Below are 20,042 nucleotides of genomic sequence, written 5' to 3' on the forward strand. Positions count from 1 at the left end.
CACGTGCCGTGCCTGGCCCGCTGGGACGGCAGCAAGGAGACACAGGGGAGGCCTGAGTGATTGGACTTGCCCTGTCCTGGCTTCCACCGTGGCCATGCAAGGCCGGCCTGCCCGGGGGTTGGGGGGCCAGGAGGAGAGGGTGGGGGCCCCCAGGCCACCACCGGGCCCAGGTGTTCCAGTGGCAGCCCGGCAGCCCCAGGCGGTGGGCACACATCAGGGCTGCCCGGCTGAGGCATGTGACCTCCGTGACCTCCGTCTCGGGAGCAAGCCTGCAAGAGCTTAACCGCCCAGAACTGCGAGCAGACATGGCCTTCCTGCCTGCGCATCAGGCTCGCGGGGTTGCTCCTTACCCAGCCCCGTGGGACCAGCAGAAAGCGGGCGCAGTCCTTCATCGGTGCACCTCCACTTCCCCCGGCTCTGCCCTCAGCCCCAAAGCACCTCAACTCCTCTCCCCACCTCCCTACGATGCTTCCTCTCCCTCCAGCTCCGTCTCAGTCTGCTTTCGCTTCTGGCCAAGGGACCCCACATCCCAGAGCCCAGCGAAGTGCCATCTGGGAGGCAGAGCCCAGCTGAGGGTCAGAGAGCCAGGCAGACGCTGGGGGAGGGGAAGCTCCGTGAGAGGCGTGGGTTTTGGGCGAGCAGCAGGTTTTAAACATTATTAATGAATTATTAATGCATCTATTTAATTATGTGTATATTTCATCGTAAACGCAGCCAAGCGGCATGTTCTCCGAGGAAACACTGAATGAGATGGATGATCAAACTCTTTACGTAAATGGCCACGCAGGGTGATCTGTTCTGCAAGCTGTTTGTGAGCCATTAGCAGATGGTGAGGGGATGTAACGCACAGCACAGCGACCGCCGTTAATGATGCTGCTGTGTCTACGGGAAACGTGCCAAGCGGGTAAATCTTACACGTTCTCGCCACCCATTTAAAAGGAAGGTGTGTGAGGTAACGGGTGTGTTAATTAGCCTGACGGCGGTAATCATTTCACAAGGCTCACATGTATTAAATCATCGTGTTGTACACCTTAAAAATCACGCTGTCCATCCTTCATAGGTGCAACTTTTAAATCCCAGCCGTAACTCAATGAAGCTGGGCGGGGGGAGGCAACAATGACTGAGGAACAAAGAAAAGCTGTTCCAGTGGCAGCCCGGCAGCCCCAGGCGGTGGGCACACATCAGGGCTGCCTGGCTGAGGCATGTGACCTCCGTGACCTCCGTCTCGGGAGCAAGCCTGCAAGAGCTTAACCGCCCGGAGCTGCAAGTGGACATGGCCTTTCTGCCTGCGCGGCTCTGCCATAAATCGGGGATGAGGGTGGGGAGGGCTCATGCCCTGGGAGAACTGCCTGCTCCTATACTTCCTTTCGGCACTGGCGTGAAAGGGAGGGTGAGGAAGCCACTCACTCCCTAGTATAAAATAGTGCATGCAGCACTGCGTCCAGCGCCTGGCAGACACCTGATGAAGCAGGAACCGCGGAGGAGCAGTCCAGAGGCCCATGGGGAGCCTGGGAGGCTGCACAGGGGACTCTCAGGGCAGCCGCTGTGCATCGCTGGCCCGGCCCGGCCCTAGGCCCGTGGTCCTGACATGGCTGGGCACCACCTCCCTGGGGCTGACGCAGAAGGATGGCCCCGGGCTCGCCAAAGCAGTCAGGGCTGGCCTTTGATTCCTACCACGTCTCCCTGGAGATTCCCACAAGACTACGGGGGACAGCCCGGCAGGAGCCTGCTCCTCAGTGTGGTCCGTGGGCCGGCTCAAGTGGCCGCACCTGGCAGCTGTGAGACCCAGAATCTTCCACCCGTTTCAGGCCAACTCAGTCAGGTTAATGAGCCAGCCAGGCTCTGAAGGCACGCAAATGTTTGAGGAGCCTGGGCGAGGGGAGGGTTAGCGGGTTATGGTGACTGATGACTGATTTTTGGCTCGCCAGCCCGCCACGAGCCCGTGTGGCCTCCATGACGATCTGGGAGCCGGGCACCACCTTCCCTGTTTGGCAGGTGACACCGAGGCTGAGAGGCGAGTTGCTCTCCCGCAGTCACAGGGTCACTGTCACCCCTGGAGAGCTGGGGTTGAACCCCCAGGGCCGCCAGCCCCAAATCATCCCCACTTCCGCCCTGTCCTCCTCTCTGGGAAGCCAACAGCTGCGTCTCCAGACATGACACCATCAAATACGTTGGACTCCACTCACCCTGGCAGGACGCTGACCAGAAACTTACACAGATGCTCATCCACCAGGGACCCCCCCACTTCCCAGAGCCCCCGGCCCCCCACTCCTCGCTGCAGTGCCTGGGCTTACCGTGCTCGTCCAGCAAGATGTTGTCCGGCTTGATGTCCCTGTAACAGAAAATAGAAGCTGAGACGGGCTCCCGGGGCCGCCGACAGCACCGGACACGGGACCCTCGGGGACATGCCCGGCGGCCCCCAGCAGCTCCTCTGCCTGGGCACCAGCCTCGGCCAGAGGAGCAGGAGAGGAGCTACTGTGACCATGGGCTGCCTGTGCCCTCACTCCCTTCTCTTTCCTGGAACTGCAAGGAGATGGTGTGAATTTTTTTTCTAGAATAGTCTTTTTCTCTTTTTCTTTTCTTTCTTTTTTTTTGTTAATCCTCACCTGAGGATAATTTTTCTATTGATTTATTTTTTTTAGAGAGAGTGGAAGGGAGGGAGAGAAGGGGGAAGAGGGAGAGACAGAGGAAGAGGGAGAGGGAGAGGGAGAGGGGGAGAGAGAGAGAGAGAGAGAGAGAGAGATCAATTGGTTGCCTCCGACATACCCCAACCCAGGCCAGGGATCAAACCTGCAACCCAGGTACTTGCCCTTGATGGGGAATCGAACCTGCAACCCTTCAGTCCTTGGGCGGATGCTCTAACCCAGAGGTTCTCAACCTGTGGGTCACGACCCCTTTGGCAGTCGAACAACCCTTTCACAGGGGTCGCCTAAGGCCATCCTGCATATCAGATATTTACATGACGATTCCTAACAGTAGCAACATTACAGTTATGAAGTTGCAACGAAAATAATTTTATGGTTGGGTCACAACATGAGGAACTGTATTTAAAGGTCCAGAAGGTTGAGAACCACTGCTCTAACCACTGAGCTGTTACAGAATTTACCGAAGAACACACAGGAGTACTTGGAGACACAGGAAAAACCCATTTCTTTTCAGATGTTTCACATGTACTAGTACAGGACTCAGGGGAGACTGTTTCTCTCCAAATCCTGAGCCAGCCAATATGGAGGAAGCTTTCCCTTTATACCTTTTGGTTTCTTTGCCCCCCAAATATGGGCTGGGACTTCCGGACCTTTTGTGGGCTTTGCAAAAAGCCCCGTGTGTTGGGGTGGGGGCCGTGAGACCACACCTAAAGGCCTGGCCTGGCGCCAGCGCTGATAGCCCCTCCGGAGGCGGTTCATGGCTCATGGCCTCTGTAAAATGGGAAGAGCACTTAGGTAAACAGGTCTTGCAAGACCAGATTGTGGAGAAGGGCTATCGAGAATGTGCATTAGGTTACTGCACAGATTCAGATTGCTAGCCCCCCAAAATGTCTCATTTTCCCCATCAGAGCAACTGGCCAGGACTGGAAAACTCTGAAATGTCTGGCCTCTCACCTCCCCCAGTGACTGCTCGCTGAGCACGAGTCCTGCCAGCGGGTGTGGACACTTCCCCTCTGATCTAATGAGCCCTCCCCGCTGGCCAGGGACAGACCTCCCACTGTCACATCTCCACCCCACAGCCGCGGGAACCGGGGCTCCGGGCGGGCCAGCAACTTGTCCCCGTCGGAGACAGCCACGCTACTCTCAGCTGGTTTTTGTGTGTCTGTGAGTGAGAAGGACTTTTGCACCCTTAAAGGGTTGTAAAAACAAAACAAAACAACTACACACACACACACACACACACACACACACACACACACACACACACACGCAGCAGAAACGAACAGGAATGGACAACAGAAACTAATGTGGCCCTAAGAGCCTAAAATATTTCTTATTGGCCCTTTAGGGAGACAGCCTGCTGGTGCCTTTTTAGGGCGATACAGTGAACCGCATGCAGAACATCTGGGCTGGGAGCTTCCGGAAAGTTCTGCTCTGCGTCACCATAGCACAGAGGCCGCCACCTCAAGGCCTGCTTGGTGAGGGCGGGGCCTTGGTGCCGAGCACGGGGCCCATCACTAGCAGACGCCGTCGAAGAAAACCAGGGCTGGAAGCAGTTACCACGGGAAAGAGAGCCCATACCCAGGACCACGGACACGGGAAAGGGGTGGGTGCAGAACAGGCTCCCTCCACGTCCGACATGCACAGTGGGGCCACAACATGAGGAACTCTCAGCCTCCTCCTCACTCTCGGGAGGGCGGGGGGTGCGGGGTGGGGGAAATTACCACGAGGAAACATCAGGGTGAGGAGGATGCTGGCTAAGCCGGCCCCCCAGGATTCCTGCTGGAGGCAGCCCGGGGGTCAGGTACCATGTGGGCCGAGCCGGTGTGAGGAGGCTGGACTGTGGCTCACCTGACTGAGGTCCTGGCCACGTGTGGGCTTGCAGAGGCGGTGGTGCAGGCCCCGTGGCAGCAGGACCGGAGGGGCCTGAGCAGAGGTTGGTGTAGGAGAGACTCTTGGGCGACACCCAGGGACACGGCGAGAGCGGACGGAGGAGGGTGCAGAAGCTGCATGGCCACTGAGGGCTCCACTGACACCTCCACCCGGTTCCCCGTCCCCCACGTGCACGCACTTGCAAGGCTCAAGGTCAAACCACCGGTTTTAGGACTGCAAGCCCACCCACTCACTGACAGTAACTGTCTAAACTTCTGCGACCAATGACAGCTCCCTTCAAGTGAAAAGCCATAGTTCCCGGATTATCAAAGAGTAACTCTGCCTGCAAGCACATGGAGGCTGTTTGTAATGACAGGAGGCGATGTCGGTGTGCCCCGCCTGGGAACCGAACTGTGCCCTCCTGGTTCATAGGTCGGCGCTCAACCACTGAGCCACACTGGCCGGCTCAGCCTCCTCCTCACTCTCAGCCTCCTCCTCATCTCAGCCTCCTCCCCACTCTCAGCTTCCTCCCCACTCTCAGCCTCCTCCTCACTCTCCGCCTCCTCCACACTCTCGGCCTCCTCCCCACTCTCCTTCTCCTCCTCACTCTCCGTCTCCTCCTCACTCTCCTTCTCCTCCTCACTCTCAGCCTCCTCCTCACTCTCGGCCTCCTCCTCACTCTCCGGCTCCTCCTCACTCTCAGCCTCCTCCTCACTCTCAGCCTCCTCCTCACTCTCGGCCTCCTCCCCACTCTCGGCCTCCTCCCCACTCTCCTTCTCCTCCTCACTCTCCTTCTCCTCCTCACTCTCCAGCTTCCTCCCCACTCTCGCCTCCTCCTCACTCTCGGCCTCCTCCTCACTCTCCGCCTCCTCCTCACTCTCCTTCTCCTCCTCACTCTCCTTCTCCTCCTCACTCTCCTTCTCCTCCTCACTCTCGTTCTCCTCCTCACTCTCGTGCTCCTCCTCACTCTCCTTCTCCTCCTCACTCTCCTGTCTCCCTCCTCACTCTCTCCTTCTCCTCCTCACTCTCCTTCTCCTCCTCACTCTCAGCCTCCTCCTCACTCTCGGCCTCCTCCCCACTCTCGGCCTCCTCCCCACTCTCCCTCCTCCTCACTCTCCTCCTCCTCCTCACTCTCAGGCTCCTCCTCACTCTCCTTCTCCTCCTCACTCTCCTTCTCCTCCTCACGCCTCAGGCCTCCTCCTCACTCGCAGCCTCCCTCCTCATCTCTCCTCCTCCTTCTCCTCCTCACTCTCCTGCTCCTCCTCACTCTCCTTCTCCTCCTCACACTCCTCCTCCTCCTCACTCTCCTTCTCCTCCTCACTCTCAGCCTCCTCCTCACTCTCAGCCTCCTTCCCACTCCTCACGCCTCCTCCTCACCTCTCCCTCTCCTCCTACTCTCCTTCTCCTTCCTCACTCTCCGTCTCCTCCTCACTCCTCCCTCCTCCTCACTCTCATCCTCCTCCTCACTCTCCTTCTCCTCCTCACTCTCACTCTCAGCCTCCTCCTCACTCTCCTTCTCCTCCTCACTCTCCTTCTCCTCCTCACTCTCCTTCTCCTCCTCACTCTCCTTCTCCTCCTCACTCTCCTTCTCCTCCTCACTCTCGGCCTCCTCCTCACTCTCGGCCTCCTCCTCACTCTCGGCCTCCTCCTCACTCTCCTTCTCCTCCTCACTCTCCGCCTCCTCCTCACTCTCAGCCTCCTCCTCACTCTCCTTCTCCTCCTCACTCTCGGCCTCCTCCTCACTCTCCTTCTCCTCCTCACTCTCAGCCTCCTCCTCACTCTCCTTCTCCTCCTCACTCTCCTTCTCCTCCTCACTCTCCTTCTCCTCCTCACTCTCCTTCTCCTCCTCACTCTCCTTCTCCTCCTCACTCTCAGCCTCCTCCTCACTCTCGGCCTCCTCCCCACTCTCCTTCTCCTCCTCACTCTCAGCCTCCTCCTCACTCTCCTTCTCCTCCTCACTCTCGGCCTCCTCCTCACTCTCGGCCTCCTCCTCACTCTCGGCCTCCTCCTCACTCTCGGCCTCCTCCTCACTCTCGGCCTCCTCCTCACTCTCAGCCTCCTCCTCACTCTCGGCCTCTTGCTCACCTGGGACCAGCAGCCCTGATCTGACTGCTGCCCAGGGCCTGCAATGAGCTGCTACTTACACGAGGCTTAGCACAGCTCCCTGGCGAGAGAAGAGTTGAAATAAACGACAGGTTACTCCCACTGCCCTTTACCAGGAGCTGGGGGACTCCGCGCGGGTTCTTGAGCTTTCAGCGAAATGACTTAGCTCTTTTGTGGGAGACTCACCACAGGCTCCTGCAAAGCCATCCGAGGTGACGGAGAGCCCGGGCTGCCGGGATTTAATGAGAACCGCCTTGGACGGCAAAGCCTGTTACCAGAGCCCTGGGGCCGCCTGGTCTCGGCCGTGTCCTCTGGTTCTATTTTTCACATGGATCGCATCTCAGCTCTCCTGCGTCATCCGCTGCCAATGGGCTCGGTGCGCACAGGGCGCTGGAGCAGCCAGCGGGGGGAAGGCCACCATGTCAGAGCCGGGCAAACGACACTTTGATGGAAAGGACGTATTGAGGCCATAAAACCAGCTCTTGCTCCGGAATGATTCCCGGCCCCCAAATAAAACTCAGCGCGAAATGTCAGCTCGGCTATTTAGAAACCAGCACAGAAATGGCTCGGCTCCCGACGGTCAGGGGGACCCAGAGAGGCCTGGGTGGGCATCCCGTGGCCTGGGCACTGAGGGATCCATGCTGAGGATCTCACGCAGCAAAGAGGACAGACAGACACCCTGGTGGGGGAGGAGGCGCGTCTGTGAAACGGAAATCGGTGGCTATTTTACCACCAGAGAAAGAATCGTGCTGCTGCTGACGTGCATGGGGGTAGCGGGGGACGTGGGGGAAGGCAGATGGGAGAGGCGGAGGTCCAGCCCCGAATCTGCCTCTTGCAGGCCCTGGCTCCGCCCCGCCCCCAGCCTCAGTTTCCCAGCCGTAAGTCGGATAATATCACATGCTCCACGCGTTAGGGTGAGGATGTGTTCGTTTGTTTCAGTCATGTTTATTTTGCTCGTTGTTAAAGCACCTAAACCTACATCCTCACCATGAGGCCTGGCGCTGGGACTGCCCGCCTCTGCTGACCCCCTCCGCCTGCCTGTCGGCGCTGCTCCGCCGTCTGTGGCTTCAGAAACAAGGGTCCCGGTGACCCACAGCACCCAGGCCAGCCGCAGCCTCAGACTCGGGGCGAGGCCCGGGAGCCCGCGTTCCCAACCAGCCCGCTGGGATTCTGCCGTCCCTGGGGCCTGGGAGTCCTGCCCTGCTTAGGGGAAGACAGAGGCCCGCACGGGCTCCCCGCATTCCCGAGGATTTGGGGGGAACTCTTAGCCTGGGGCATGCAGGCGGAGCTTCGCTAAAGCGCAGGGCCCAGTGATGGGCTCAGATTCCTCTGGGAACCAGAGAGCATGCTCTTGTCTGGCTGCCATGTCCCCAGAGCAGGGCCATCTGACTGGCATGATGGGGCCGGGGTGCACTCCCTCCCGATGGCGGCGTGACGCATGCGGGGGTGGGACCCATGTGCTAACCCGGCAGAGATCCGAAGCAGCCAGATCCCCAGCACCTTCCAGCTGCAAAGGTCACACGCAAACAGCCCCCAGCCCCACCCCCAGGGCGGAGGGCAGGGCCCAGGGACACAGGAGGGAGTTCCCACCCTGATTTCACTCGGAATGCGGCGCCCTGATTGGAAAGAGGCCCTACGTGGCGCATCACAGTGGATTCATATTTTAAGAGTTGCTATTTTCAGGGCCCGTTCTCTGTATTTCGTCCACGGGGCACGTTGCCAAGTTCCCGACTGTCAGCACTGGAAGGGACCTCAAGTCTGTCTGAAACGGACCAGCCCTGGGCCTCACACCCTCTCTGAACTTCCATTTCCTCATCTGTAAAGGTGGGGAGGGGTGGGGGGAGAAGAGTGGAGGGTAGTAGAAGTGGAGGGGTGGGGAGTAGAGGGTGGAGGGTAGAATTGGTGGTGTCCCCAGCCCCAACTCCCTTCTCCTGCAGCCACATCCTCAGCAGCCAAGCCAAGGTCAGGGCCATTCGCCGAAGGCCCCCGAGGGAAGACCTGCAGGCGCCGGCATGGCCAGCTGCCGCCTGACCACCCCACGGAGGAACCCATCTCCCAGCTGTTGCTGTCTGATGCTCACTATGCTTCTGTCCCCCCCCTCCTCCCCCCCGGACCAATGGATCCAATGAATCAGCCTTTTCCTATCTCATTCTTTAACATCTCATCAGTGACCAGCAGCCACTGGAGGAAAACTTTCGAAATGACAACCAGAGATGAGTCACATGATAAAGGTCCGAGGAAACAGAAACAAACGCAGGGAAGAGGAAACTGGAAAGAACGGTAACGGACGTCCTGAGAGGTAGGAGGGGTCCTGTGCCCGTGAGACAGGATGGGTGAGAGAGGGCAGTTAGAGAGCGAGCGATCCACGGAGGGCTTGAGAGATGACGTCAGGACTCTTCCCAGATGTGGAGGAAACGCCCCAGAGGCGGAAAGTAAGGGAAACGGAGAAACACGGGACATGCTGGCAAACCCAACATCCAGACGGTGGGAGTCCAGAGAGTGTGGGGGGCGGGGGGGGGGGGTGCTCACAGAGGAGGCACTTGCCCTGGGCCCGGCTGTGCGGAGGCTCAGTGGGGGGGGGGGGGGGGGGGCAGGGATGTCCCTGTGAACTGCACAGAACTTAGGAGGCGGGACAGCCAATGTGATCAGAGAGGTGTGGGCCAGGAGGCGGGACAAGCAGGCTGGAGGTGGCAGAGGGCTGGAGAGCAGTGGGACAGGCGCCCTGATTTCACGAAGTGAGATGGCGAGGACCACGGATGTTGGGTGGTGACTTCAGAAAGCACACGGGACCTCATACTGCCGCACTGGATCCTGGGATGAGAACACTGTTCTCCGGAGGGTCCCATTAGGTCCAAGCCGCGTCTCAGCTGGATTCCGGTGTCTCTTCAACGTGGACACCTGCTAATCTCCCTCCTCACAGAGCAGAGAACGGGAGCCCTCCCTTCCGCAGGCCACACGCGAGCTGGCACTTCGAAATGTTATTTTGGTTTCACTGTGTTGACTTTCATGGTTACCTACATTTGTGACAAACAAAGCTATTTCCTCTGTAAAGGCCTACTGCAAAGCGCTGTTTTGAAACCAGTGTATCTTAGCAAAATGCTCGGAGTCTACTCCAGAATGTCATTTTAGTGACTAGAGGCCCGATGCACGAAATTCGTGCAAGAGTAGGCCTTCCTTCCCCGGCTGTTGGCACCGGCTTCCCCCTGGCACCCGGGACCCGGGCTTCCCTCGCAGCCCCAGCTTAGTCTGGAAGGTTGTCCAGAAGGACATCTGATCTAATTAGCATATTACTCTTTTATTAGTATAGACTAGAGGCCTGTTGCATGAAAAGATTCGTGCAATAGGCCTTCCCTCCCCCTGGCTGCCGGCACCGGTTTTCCTCCGGCACCCTCGACCCAGGCCTTCGCTCCGGTCAGAGCCGCCTTCAAGCCTTCGCTGCCCCGGCCGGAGCCGCATTCAGTCTTTACTCCGCTGCTTTGCGCCTACATATACAAATTAACCACCATCTTTTTTGGCTGTTAATTTGCATATCTAGCTTATTAGCCAATGGGAGGCGTAGCGAAGGTACGGTCAATTACCTTCTATTTGTCTATTATTAGACAGGATCATGTGGGGAGTATGCAGATGTGGTGAAAATGATAAAGGTCTGCATTTCCTAGGGCTGCTGTGACAAACTGTCACAGACTGGATGTTTTAAATCAACAGAAGTATATTCTCTCCCAGTTCTGGAGGCAGGAGGCCGAAGTCCAGGTGGGGGCAGGCCCAGCTCCTTCCTGGGACTCTAGGGGCGGGTCCTTCCTGCCTCCTCCAGCTCCTGGCGCCTCCAGCATTCCCTGACTTGTGGGCACGTCACGCCAGTCCCTGCCTCTGTCTTCATGGCCTCCTCGCCTCTGTGTGTCCATGCATCCTTTCCTGTCTCTTACAAGGACACAGTCATGGACTTAGGGCTTGTGACGGTCAATGTTGTGTCCCCGGGACTGGGCCACAGGCTGCCCAGACGTGTGAGACTTACTGGTACTGCTTCTCTGCAGACCGGCTCACTCGGGGGATGGACAGATGCAGGATATGCCCTGGGCTTGGACCCTGGGGTGGTGGTGAGTTGGGAAACGTGGATCTCTGCTCCCCACCCCCATCTTCCAGAAGCTCCTGTCCCGTGAGCGGCTGTGTGTGCAGCCGGGATCTCCCCTGCCTGGTCCTTTGCCGCCCCTTTCCGCTGCTGTCATTGTGCGGGGGTTCAGGTCCAGGCTTGGCCCTGGGCCTCTGACTTCCTTCATCAACACTTTCTCCACTGCCCTGGGAATCTTCTTTCTCCAGAGTATCTTGAACTTCAACCTCCACAGCTGACCTCTTAGTAACCTGAGTGTAACGCCATCTGAGTGGACAGCAAACGGCAAACAGCGCCGATCTTCCCAGCTGGGTGAGAGGACTTGGAGGAATCAAACAAAAGCACAGCTAGAGGTCAACATGTCCGCTTTCTTGCTGGGAGAGGGTAAGTCGGAGGGCGAGGCTCTGCAGGAGGGCCGAGGGCCTGGGACCTGGGCCTGGGAACCAGGAGACAGCCACCTGCTACGGGCAACTCGGGGCCAGGGGGGTCCGTTCACATGGAGAGGAGCTGCAGGGTCAGAGGCACCGCGCAGAGGGCAGAGCCGAGCAGGCGTGGCTGGTAAGTCTTTCCAAATCGCTGGCCAGCGGAGTCGCTCCACGTCGGAGGGAGGCAGGGCCCAGCAAGGCCCCGTCCGAGGCTGAAGCATCAGGAGCAGGAAAGACCATGTAGCTGTTGCCTGCTGTGCAGCCGGGGTCGCCTCAGATCTCGGCGCCACCAGTCACAATTCCAGCTCAACCCCCAGACCAGCCACCCTAGTGGGGATTGTGAGTAGATGGTGTGATGGGTAATTTTAATGCATCGACTTGCCTGGGCCACAGGTGCCCAGATATTTGGTCAAACATTATTTCAGGATGTCTGTGAGGGTGTTTTGAATGAGACTAACATTTAAATCAGTGCTGAGTAGAGCAGTCGCCCTCCCTAATGTGGGCGGGCCTCCTCCATCGGTGAAAGGTCTGAATTGAACAAAAGGGCTGACCTTCCCCCTTGTGAGAGAACTGTTTGCAAGCCGACGGCCTTTGAACTTGAACTGAAATACCACCCCCCTGGGTCTTGAGCTGGCTGGGCTCTGGCTGGGTCCTGGCTGGGCGCTGGCTGGGTTCTGGCTGGGCCCTGGCTGGGCGCTGGCTGGGCCCTGACTGGGTGCTGGCTGGGCCCTGGCTGGACCCTGGTGGGTGCTGGCTGGGCCCTGGTTGGGTGCTGGCTGGGTGCTGGCTGGGTCCTGGCTGGGTTCTGGTTGGGTTCTGACTGGGCCCTGGTGGGTGCTGGCTGGGCTGTAGCTGGGCCCTGGCTGGGTGCTGGCTGGGCTATTGCTGGGCTCTGGCTGGGTGCTGGCTGGGCTGTAGCTGGGCCCTGGCTGGGCGCTGGCTGGGCGCTGGCTGGGTCCTGGCTGGGATCTGGCTGGGCCCTGGCTGGGTCCTGGCTGGGCGCTGGCTGGGCGCTGGCTGGGTCCTGGCTGGGCCCTGGCTGGGTCCTGGCTGTGCCCTGGCTGGGCGCTGGCTGGGTGCTGGCTGGGCGCTGGCTGGGTCCTGGCTGGGTTCTGGCTGGGTCCTGGCTGGGCCCTGGCTGGGCGCTGGCTGGGTGCTAGACAGGAGCTACGTGACAACTCTTCTGGATGCCCCCTGTGAGGACTCCCCTGCAGCTCCTGGAAGCTGCCGCCTCTGTAATCTGTACACGATGCATGTGTCTATCCTACTGGTTCTGACCCAGGCGGACGGGCAAGTGATACCCCTGAGCACTCAGAAACGGAGGTTCCGTCTTGTTTCCGTTTCCCAGGTGCCGCCTACTCCTGCTTCAAGTCTCAGCTCCAAAGCTGTCGCCTCCAAAAGCACCTCCTGGCTCTGCGGGCCGACCCCACTCAGTTCCTGTCCCGTCTCCCAATCGGGCGAGCAAAACGCTCAGCATCCGGAGAGCACTCGGTCGCTCTGTGGATCTCGGATGGGAGGATGAGGGTTGGAGGTCTGCGGACCTCGGACGGGAGGGATGAGGGTTGGAGGTCTGCGGACCTCGGACGGGAGGGATGAGGGTTGGAGGTCTGCGGACCTCGGACAGGAGGGATGAGGATTGGAGGTCTGTGGACCTCGGACGGGAGGATGAGGGTTGGAGGTCTGTGGACCTCGGACGGGAGGATGAGGGTTGGAGGTCTGCGGACTTCTGACGGGAGGGATGAGGGTTGGAGGTCTGCGGACCTCGGACGGGAGGGATGAGGGTTGGAGGTCTGTGGACCTCGGACGGGAGGATGAGGGTTGGAGGTCTGCGGACTTCTGACGGGAGGGATGAGGGTTGGAGGTCTGCGGACCTCTGATGGGAGGGATGAGGATTGGAGGTCTGCGGACCTCGGATGGGAAGGATGAGGATTGGAGGTCTGCGGACCTCTGACGGGAGGGATGAGGGTTGGAGGTCTGCGGACCTTGGATGGGAGGGATGAGGGTTGGAGGTCTGCGGACCTTGGACGGGAGGGATGAGGATTGGAGGTCCGCGGACCTCGGACGGGAGGGATGAGGGTTGGAGGTCTGCGGACCTCGGACGGGAGGGATGAGGGTTCGGGTCCAGACCTCGGGTCTCAGGTCCTGAAGGGGCTCCGCTGTGCTAAAGCCAACCTTCACTTTATGGGGCTCACGGCCGAAGCTCAGCGCCACAGCAGAAGCGCCTGAGGGGTCCACGTGGATTCGGGGAGAGCGGGAAGCGAGTCTGCGGACCCCCCTCTCCCGCTGAGGCGCTGGGCTCCAGGCGGGGAGATGCGGTTATTATTGTCATGACAGGAGCGAAGCCGAATCTTATTAAAGAGTCTCTTGACCCAGAACACGAGAGCAGACTCTCATCTTCTCCTTTTTAAACACTCTGGATCTGTGGGTCTCACAGAGGAGGGAACATTAGATTAAGGGCAATTTCCTCGGTAGGACGCCAATACAGACGGGGTGACAATATCTCAGATGCAGAACCAGGCGCGGGGCCCGACACCTGTTGGCCCCGAGCGTCAAGGCTCCTGCGGAGAGAACGGACGGCACCAGGGCTTCCAGGAGATGAACTACCGGATGGAGGTGGCAGGACCCAGGGGGCCAGGGACCAGCTGCTCCAGCCTTACTCATTCATCCAACTCCCCAGAACCCGCGCCCCACCCTCTGCTTCCACACTCCCTGTTCTCCTGCTGGTGCCCTGTTCCCAACCCCTTGTCCTTCTTCCCCGAATGCAAGCCCTTCCGGAGCTCATCTCTCTCTCATGGGGACAGTCCACTATCCTCTCGCTTCTCCGTGCTCTCGCTCCGAACCATCTGCCGCATCTGCACGCCCGTCTGCAGCGCGAGTGGGGTCAGCAGACCCGGCGGTTGTGAGGCGTGAATGGTGTGGCGCACGTAGGCACCTGCTGGAACCTGTCCCTCGGTCCGTGTGCCACGGCAGCCATCACCGGGGCCACTGTCGAAACTGTTCACCCTGATTTGCCTTCCAGACTGAGTATCCTGGGAACTTGGCCTCAACTTCAACAAAGACAAGGTCAGCGCTCGCACCCGAGTCCAGCTCTGTGAAATGCCAGGCCCTGCTACTCAACGCAAAACTTCCCAGAGAGGCCACCGAGAAGTCAGGTACGTCTGATGCCACGTGCGTTGCCACCTGGGCCAGGGGACTAGGCCCTTCATGGCCCCTGCACCTCCGAGCCACTAAGCGTCTTAGACGGCATCTCATCTCGCCTCCACACCAGCCCGGGAGCGGCGCATGCTCGTCTCGTCGTGAAGATCAAGGAAACAGGCCTGAAGGGGCCTCCAAGCTCGTTCCTCTGACTCGGACCGCAAGTGGCACAGCCAGGCTCCACACTGGGGGTGTTTTTCCCTCTTTTATTTATTTTTATTTTCCTTTTTTTTTATTGTCTAAAATTTTACATATGTCTCCTTTTTCCCTGCCTGACACCCCCTCCCAGACATTCCCACCGGGGCAAGCCCCCACAAATGGCGGGGGGGGGGGTTTGCGTTAGACAGCAACCAAAGAACTTGTAAGCATGCATATTAGCATAACCGATGGACACAAACTGGGTTTTACTTAATGAATATTTCAGTCTTTTTTATCTGCCTTGCCAGACTCTCCGAGAAGGGAAGTGATGGGGAAACACAACAAATGGACCCTGTGACGGGGACAGGACACCCCAAACGAGGCACGTGCTCCGTTATCTCCCATCCTCACAGCAGCCTGAGGTTATCATCCTGTCCCCACAGCCCTGCAGCTCCCCACCAGGAAGAAACCCTCCGAGATCCCCGGCGTGGGTTCCTGGGGGGAGGGGGGAGAGGGACAGAGCAGAACCCGTCCCCCCACCTCGCCGCACGTGGTCGCTGTAACTGGGACGGGAGGGACAGAACACACCAGCCTCCCAAAGGCACCAGCCCAGCAGCAGGGACCACACAGGTCCCCCTGTGACAGGCAGTGGGCCTGCGCCTCGAGGCAGGTCACGGTGAGCAGGGCTGAAGTGCACTATTTTTTATGGTCTCCATGCACTGTCAGGACTAAAGAACACCAGTGGGAAACCCCCTCGCCCGCCGCCGGCTCCCGCACACCCCCTGTGGGGAAACACCCCTGCAGCGGCCTCCCGCACACCCCCCGTGGGAAAACACCCCTGCAGCGGCCTCCCACACACCCCCCGTGGGAAAACACCCCTGCAGCGGCCTCCCGCACACCCCCCGTGGGAAAACACCCCTGCAGCGGCCTCCCGCACACCCCCGTGGGAAAACACCCCTGCAGCGGCCTCCCCCACACCCCCCGTGGGAAAACACCCCTGCAGCGGCCTCCCACACACCCCCCGTGGGAAAACACCCCTGCAGCGGCCTCCCGCACACACCCCGTGGGAAAACACCCCTGCAGCGGCCTCCCACACACCCCCTGTGGGAAAACACCCCTGCAGCGGCCTCCCACACACCCCCCGTGGGAAAACACCCCTGCAGCGGCCTCCCACACACCCCCGTGGGAAAACACCCCTGCAGTGGCCTCCCGCACACCCCGTGGGAAAACACCCCTGCAGCGGCCTCCCACACACCCCCCGTGGGAAAACACCCCTGCAGTGGCCTCCCGCACACCCCGTGGGAAAACACCCCTGCAGCGGCCTCCCACACACCCCCCGTGGGAAAACACCCCTGCAGCGGCCTCCCACACACACCCCGTGGGAAAACACCCCTGCAGCGGCCTCCCACACACCCCCCGTGGGAAAACACCCCTGCAGCGGCCTCCCACACACACCCCGTGGGAAAACACCCCTGCAGCGGCCTCCCACACACACCCCGTGGGAAAACACCCCTGCAGCGGCCTCCCACACACCCCCCGTGGGAAAACACCCCTGCAGCGGCCTCCCACACACCCCCCGTGGGAAAACACCCCTGCAGCGGCCTCCCACACACCCCCCGTGGGAAAACACCCCTGCAGCTGGCTCCCACACACACCCCGTGGGAAAACACCCCTGCAGCGGCCTCCCACACACACCCCATGGGAAAACACCCCTGCAGCGGCCTCCCACACACACCCCGTGGGAAAACACCCCTGCAGCGGCCTCCCACACACACCCCGTGGGAAAACACCCCTGCAGCGGCCTCCCACACACCCCCCGTGTGAAAACACCCCTGCAGCGGCCTCCCTCACACCCCGTGGGAAAACACCCCTGCAGCTGGCTCCCACACACCCCCCGTGGGAAAACACCCCTGCAGCGGCCTCCCACACACCCCGTGGGAAAACACCCCTGCAGTGGCCTCCTGCACAGCCCCCGTGGGAAAACACCCCTGCAGTGGCCTCCCGCACACACCCCGTGGGAAAACACCCCTGCAGCGGCCTCCCACACACACCCCGTGGGAAAACACCCCTGCAGCGGCCTCCCACACACACCCCGTGGGAAAACACCCCTGCAGCGGCCTCCCACACACCCCCCGTGGGAAAACACCCCTGCAGCGGCCTCCCACACACCCCGTGGGAAAACACCCCTGCAGTGGCCTCCCGCACACCCCGTGGGAAAACACCCCTGCAGTGGCCTCCCGCACACCCCGTGGGAAAAGACCCCTGCAGTGGCCTCCCGCACACCCCCCGTGGGAAAACACCCCTGCAGTGGCCTCCCGCACACCCCGTGGGAAAACACCCCTGCAGTGGCCTCCCGCACACCCCCCGTTGGAAAACACCCCTGCAGTGGCCTCCCGCACACCCCCCGTGGGAAAAGACCCCTGCAGCGGCCTCCCGCACACCCCCCGTGGGAAAACACCCCTGCAGCGGCCTCCCGCACACCCCCCGTGGGAAAACACCCCTGCAGCGGCCTCCCGCACATCCCCCGTGGGAAAACACCCTGCAGCGGCCTCCCGCACACCCGTGGGAAAACACCCCTGCAGCTGGCTCCCACATACCCCCCGTGGGAAAACACCCCTGCAGCTGGCTCCCACATACCCCCCGTGGGAAAACACCCCTGCAGCCGGCTCCCACACACCCAGTGTGGGAAAACACCCCTGCAGCTGATCCCGCAGGCCCTCGGCGCTGCCCGCGCAGCCTCACCTGTGGATGATGCGGTGCTGCTGCAGGTACTCCAGCGCCAGCGCCAGCTCGCAGATGTACAGCCTCACGGCGCCCTCGGGGAAGTGCACGTTCTGCTGCAGGTGGTAGCGCAGGTCCCCGCCCAGCAGCAGGTCCACCACCATGAACATGTCCTCCTCGTCCTGGAAGGAGTACCTGGAGCACAGAGGGCAGACCCGTGAGGGAGGAGAGGACGCCAGTGCCCCCCTTCACAGCTGCACAAACTGAGGCCTGGGGACAGCCATGGGCACTGGTCCCGGCTCTGGCAGACAAGTGGCCCTTTATGGTAGTCGGTAGTCGCTTCGTCTTCAGTAGATGTGTGAGCTCAGTGTTTGCAGGATGGGCGGGCACCGTCTCCCGAGATGCACGCCCCCCCCTCAACAATTCCTCCACTCCCCACACACGTGCCCCCCACACACACGTGTGCTCCCCCCAACACAGTCTCCCCATACACGCACTCCCCACACACACACTCCCCACACACGCGTTCGCCACACACACACACACACACACACACACACACACACACACACACGCTCCCCACACACATGCCCTCCCCACAGCCAGCTTGTTTCTGCGACCACTGGATCCAGTGATCCTCTTCCAATTCCAAGGCCAGGCCTCAGGGAACCTGCAGCTCCTGCTTCCTGCCTCTCGGAAACTGGCCAGAGCCCCAGCCCCGGGGAGAAGCCAGGAGAAGAAGAAGGTGCGCTGGTCACAGCCTCAGGTGAGCAGCCGGGGGGCGGGGGGAGGGGGTGGCGGCCGCGGGGTGAGCACCTGGGCATCTGGGTGTCCCAGGGCAGCCCCACTGATGCCACATGGAGAACTGCCCAGCAGAGCCCAGTCCACTCACAGAGCACCATAGCAAGACGGCTGTGATGTAAGCCATTCATTCAGTTTTAGGTCCCCCCCGCCCCCGCCCCCCGCCCCAAAGCAACAGGAAACTGACAGACACCAGACCTGGGCCTAAGTTTCCAGGACAACGCCCGCTGTTGTGATCAGGTCTCGCGGTGCCCCCCGGCCTCGGTTCTGTCTGGGACGGGGCACCACTTTATGACACTGTGAGTCCATGTCACGGTTGTTTAAGGCTGTCCTCGGGCTCGGTATGTGGGCTCTTCCGTCCTCAAAATGGCAATGACTGCCATGTCTGTGCTTTTTAAAAATCCTCACTCGAGGATAAGTTCTCCATTGATTTTTAGAGAGAGTGGGAGGGACAGAGGGGAGTTGGAGAGAGACACACAGAGGGAAACATCGACATGAGAGACACATCAATGGTTGCTTCCCGCACACGCCCCAACCGGGGCCAGGGATCGAGCCTGCAACTGAGGTTGGTGCCCTTGACCGGGATCGAACCCACAACCCTTTGGTCCACGGGCTGATGCTCTAACCACTGGATAACCAGCCAGGTCGCCATGACGGTGCTTTCTGACATAAGCTACTGTGCCCTGGAGCTGACAGAGCCTGAGCTGATACCCCTCTCCACTTGCCAGTGGAGAAGTGTTGAGACGCTGCAAAGAAATGACAGCCATCAGCTATCACGTGCCTCCCGCAGGTGCTCGATTGGTATTCTAGCAGCTGGCGGGCTCGCGCCCATTACAGTCACATTGTAGCTGCACCCGCTCCCCGCTCCCCGCTCCCCTCTCATCCGCATTCCATCCGAGCTCTCAGGAGAGCAGGCTGGGTGCATGCTGAAGAGGAAGGCCAGACGCAGAGCAATGATGAGCGCCACAGCCCGGCTCGGCTGCTTCCTGCTGCACCCCCACTTGCCGCCCGGGCCACGGGCTGCATTCATCCCCAGAGACTCGATGCTATTATCGGGGGACAGAGAACACCTCTCGTTTCTCGCTGAAGCTTGCGCTGGCCCCTGCCTCGGTGCCACGGCTCCATTCGCAGTTACAATCACGTTCCCGTGCTGCACGCAGTCCCGGAAGGGCAGGTCACCGTGAGAAACCTCCTCCCTGCCCGGAGCGCTGGCGTGGTGGCTGGGTGAGGAGGCTCACCGTGAGGAGCGCAGACCTCGGGAGCGGGAAAGGTATCCATCCGGGCCTGGACACTGACACAGACCAGCACGAAGGACCCAATGTCTGCTTTTAAAACACATTAATTGCCCAGCCGTGGTGGCTCAGTGGTTGAGTGTTGACCTATGAACCAGGAGGCCACAGTTCGATTTCTGGTCGGGGCATATGACCGAGTTACAGGCTGGATCCCGGATCATGCAGGAGGCAACCAATCAATGATTCTCTCTCATCACTGATGTTTCCATCTCTCTCCTTCTCCCTTCCTCTCTGAAATCAGTAAAAAATATATTTAAAAACATAAAAATAAAACAAATAAAAAACATTAATTTATTAACTTGTTCCAAGAAAAATTAAACATGACTTGCAAATGCATATCCTATATAATAAAAGCGTAGTATGCAAATTGTCCCCTGGACCTGGAGGTCATCCGGGAGTTCGACCAGGGGGCGGGGCCGGCCAGGGGAAGGGAGTGAGTACTCAGCCGGCAGCTGCTAGGGACCCTACCAGTGCAGGAATTTCGTGCACTGGGCCTCTAGTAATGCAATAAAATTGAAAACATGTGAGCCACAGATTAGGTCAAAAATAAAAAAGGAACTCAAGAAAATGGAAGCAGGAGAAAACAGTCCAATTCATGCCAAAGTTCTTGCGAGCTTCCCGGCACAGGCCACGCCGTGACTCTGGCGTCCCCGGCACGCGCAGCAAAGGGAGAGACAGGACCAGCCTCGGATTCAGGGTCTGAGGCCAAGATGTCAGCAGGGTGGTTCCTCCTGAGGCCTCTCCT

The 20,042-nt window shown here is 60.0% G+C and overlaps 1 protein-coding gene across 1 annotated transcript in view; it reads right to left on the reverse strand.

Moving 5' to 3' along the window:
* Window positions 1-20,042, reverse strand: part of STK32B (serine/threonine kinase 32B) — a 124,127-nt gene that overhangs the window by 18,863 nt on the left and 85,222 nt on the right. Inside the window, exons 4-5 of the mRNA XM_036328649.1 lie at window positions 17,226-17,399; window positions 2,295-2,332 (exon numbers count right to left, since the gene is read on the reverse strand). Coding sequence (XP_036184542.1) covers window positions 2,295-2,332; window positions 17,226-17,399 — 212 coding nt within the window. The remainder of the gene's footprint in view (window positions 1-2,294; window positions 2,333-17,225; window positions 17,400-20,042) is intronic.

The sequence above is a fragment of the Myotis myotis genome, unplaced genomic scaffold, assembly GCF_014108235.1.
Source record: "Myotis myotis isolate mMyoMyo1 unplaced genomic scaffold, mMyoMyo1.p scaffold_m19_p_1, whole genome shotgun sequence".
NCBI lineage: Eukaryota > Metazoa > Chordata > Mammalia > Chiroptera > Vespertilionidae > Myotis > Myotis myotis.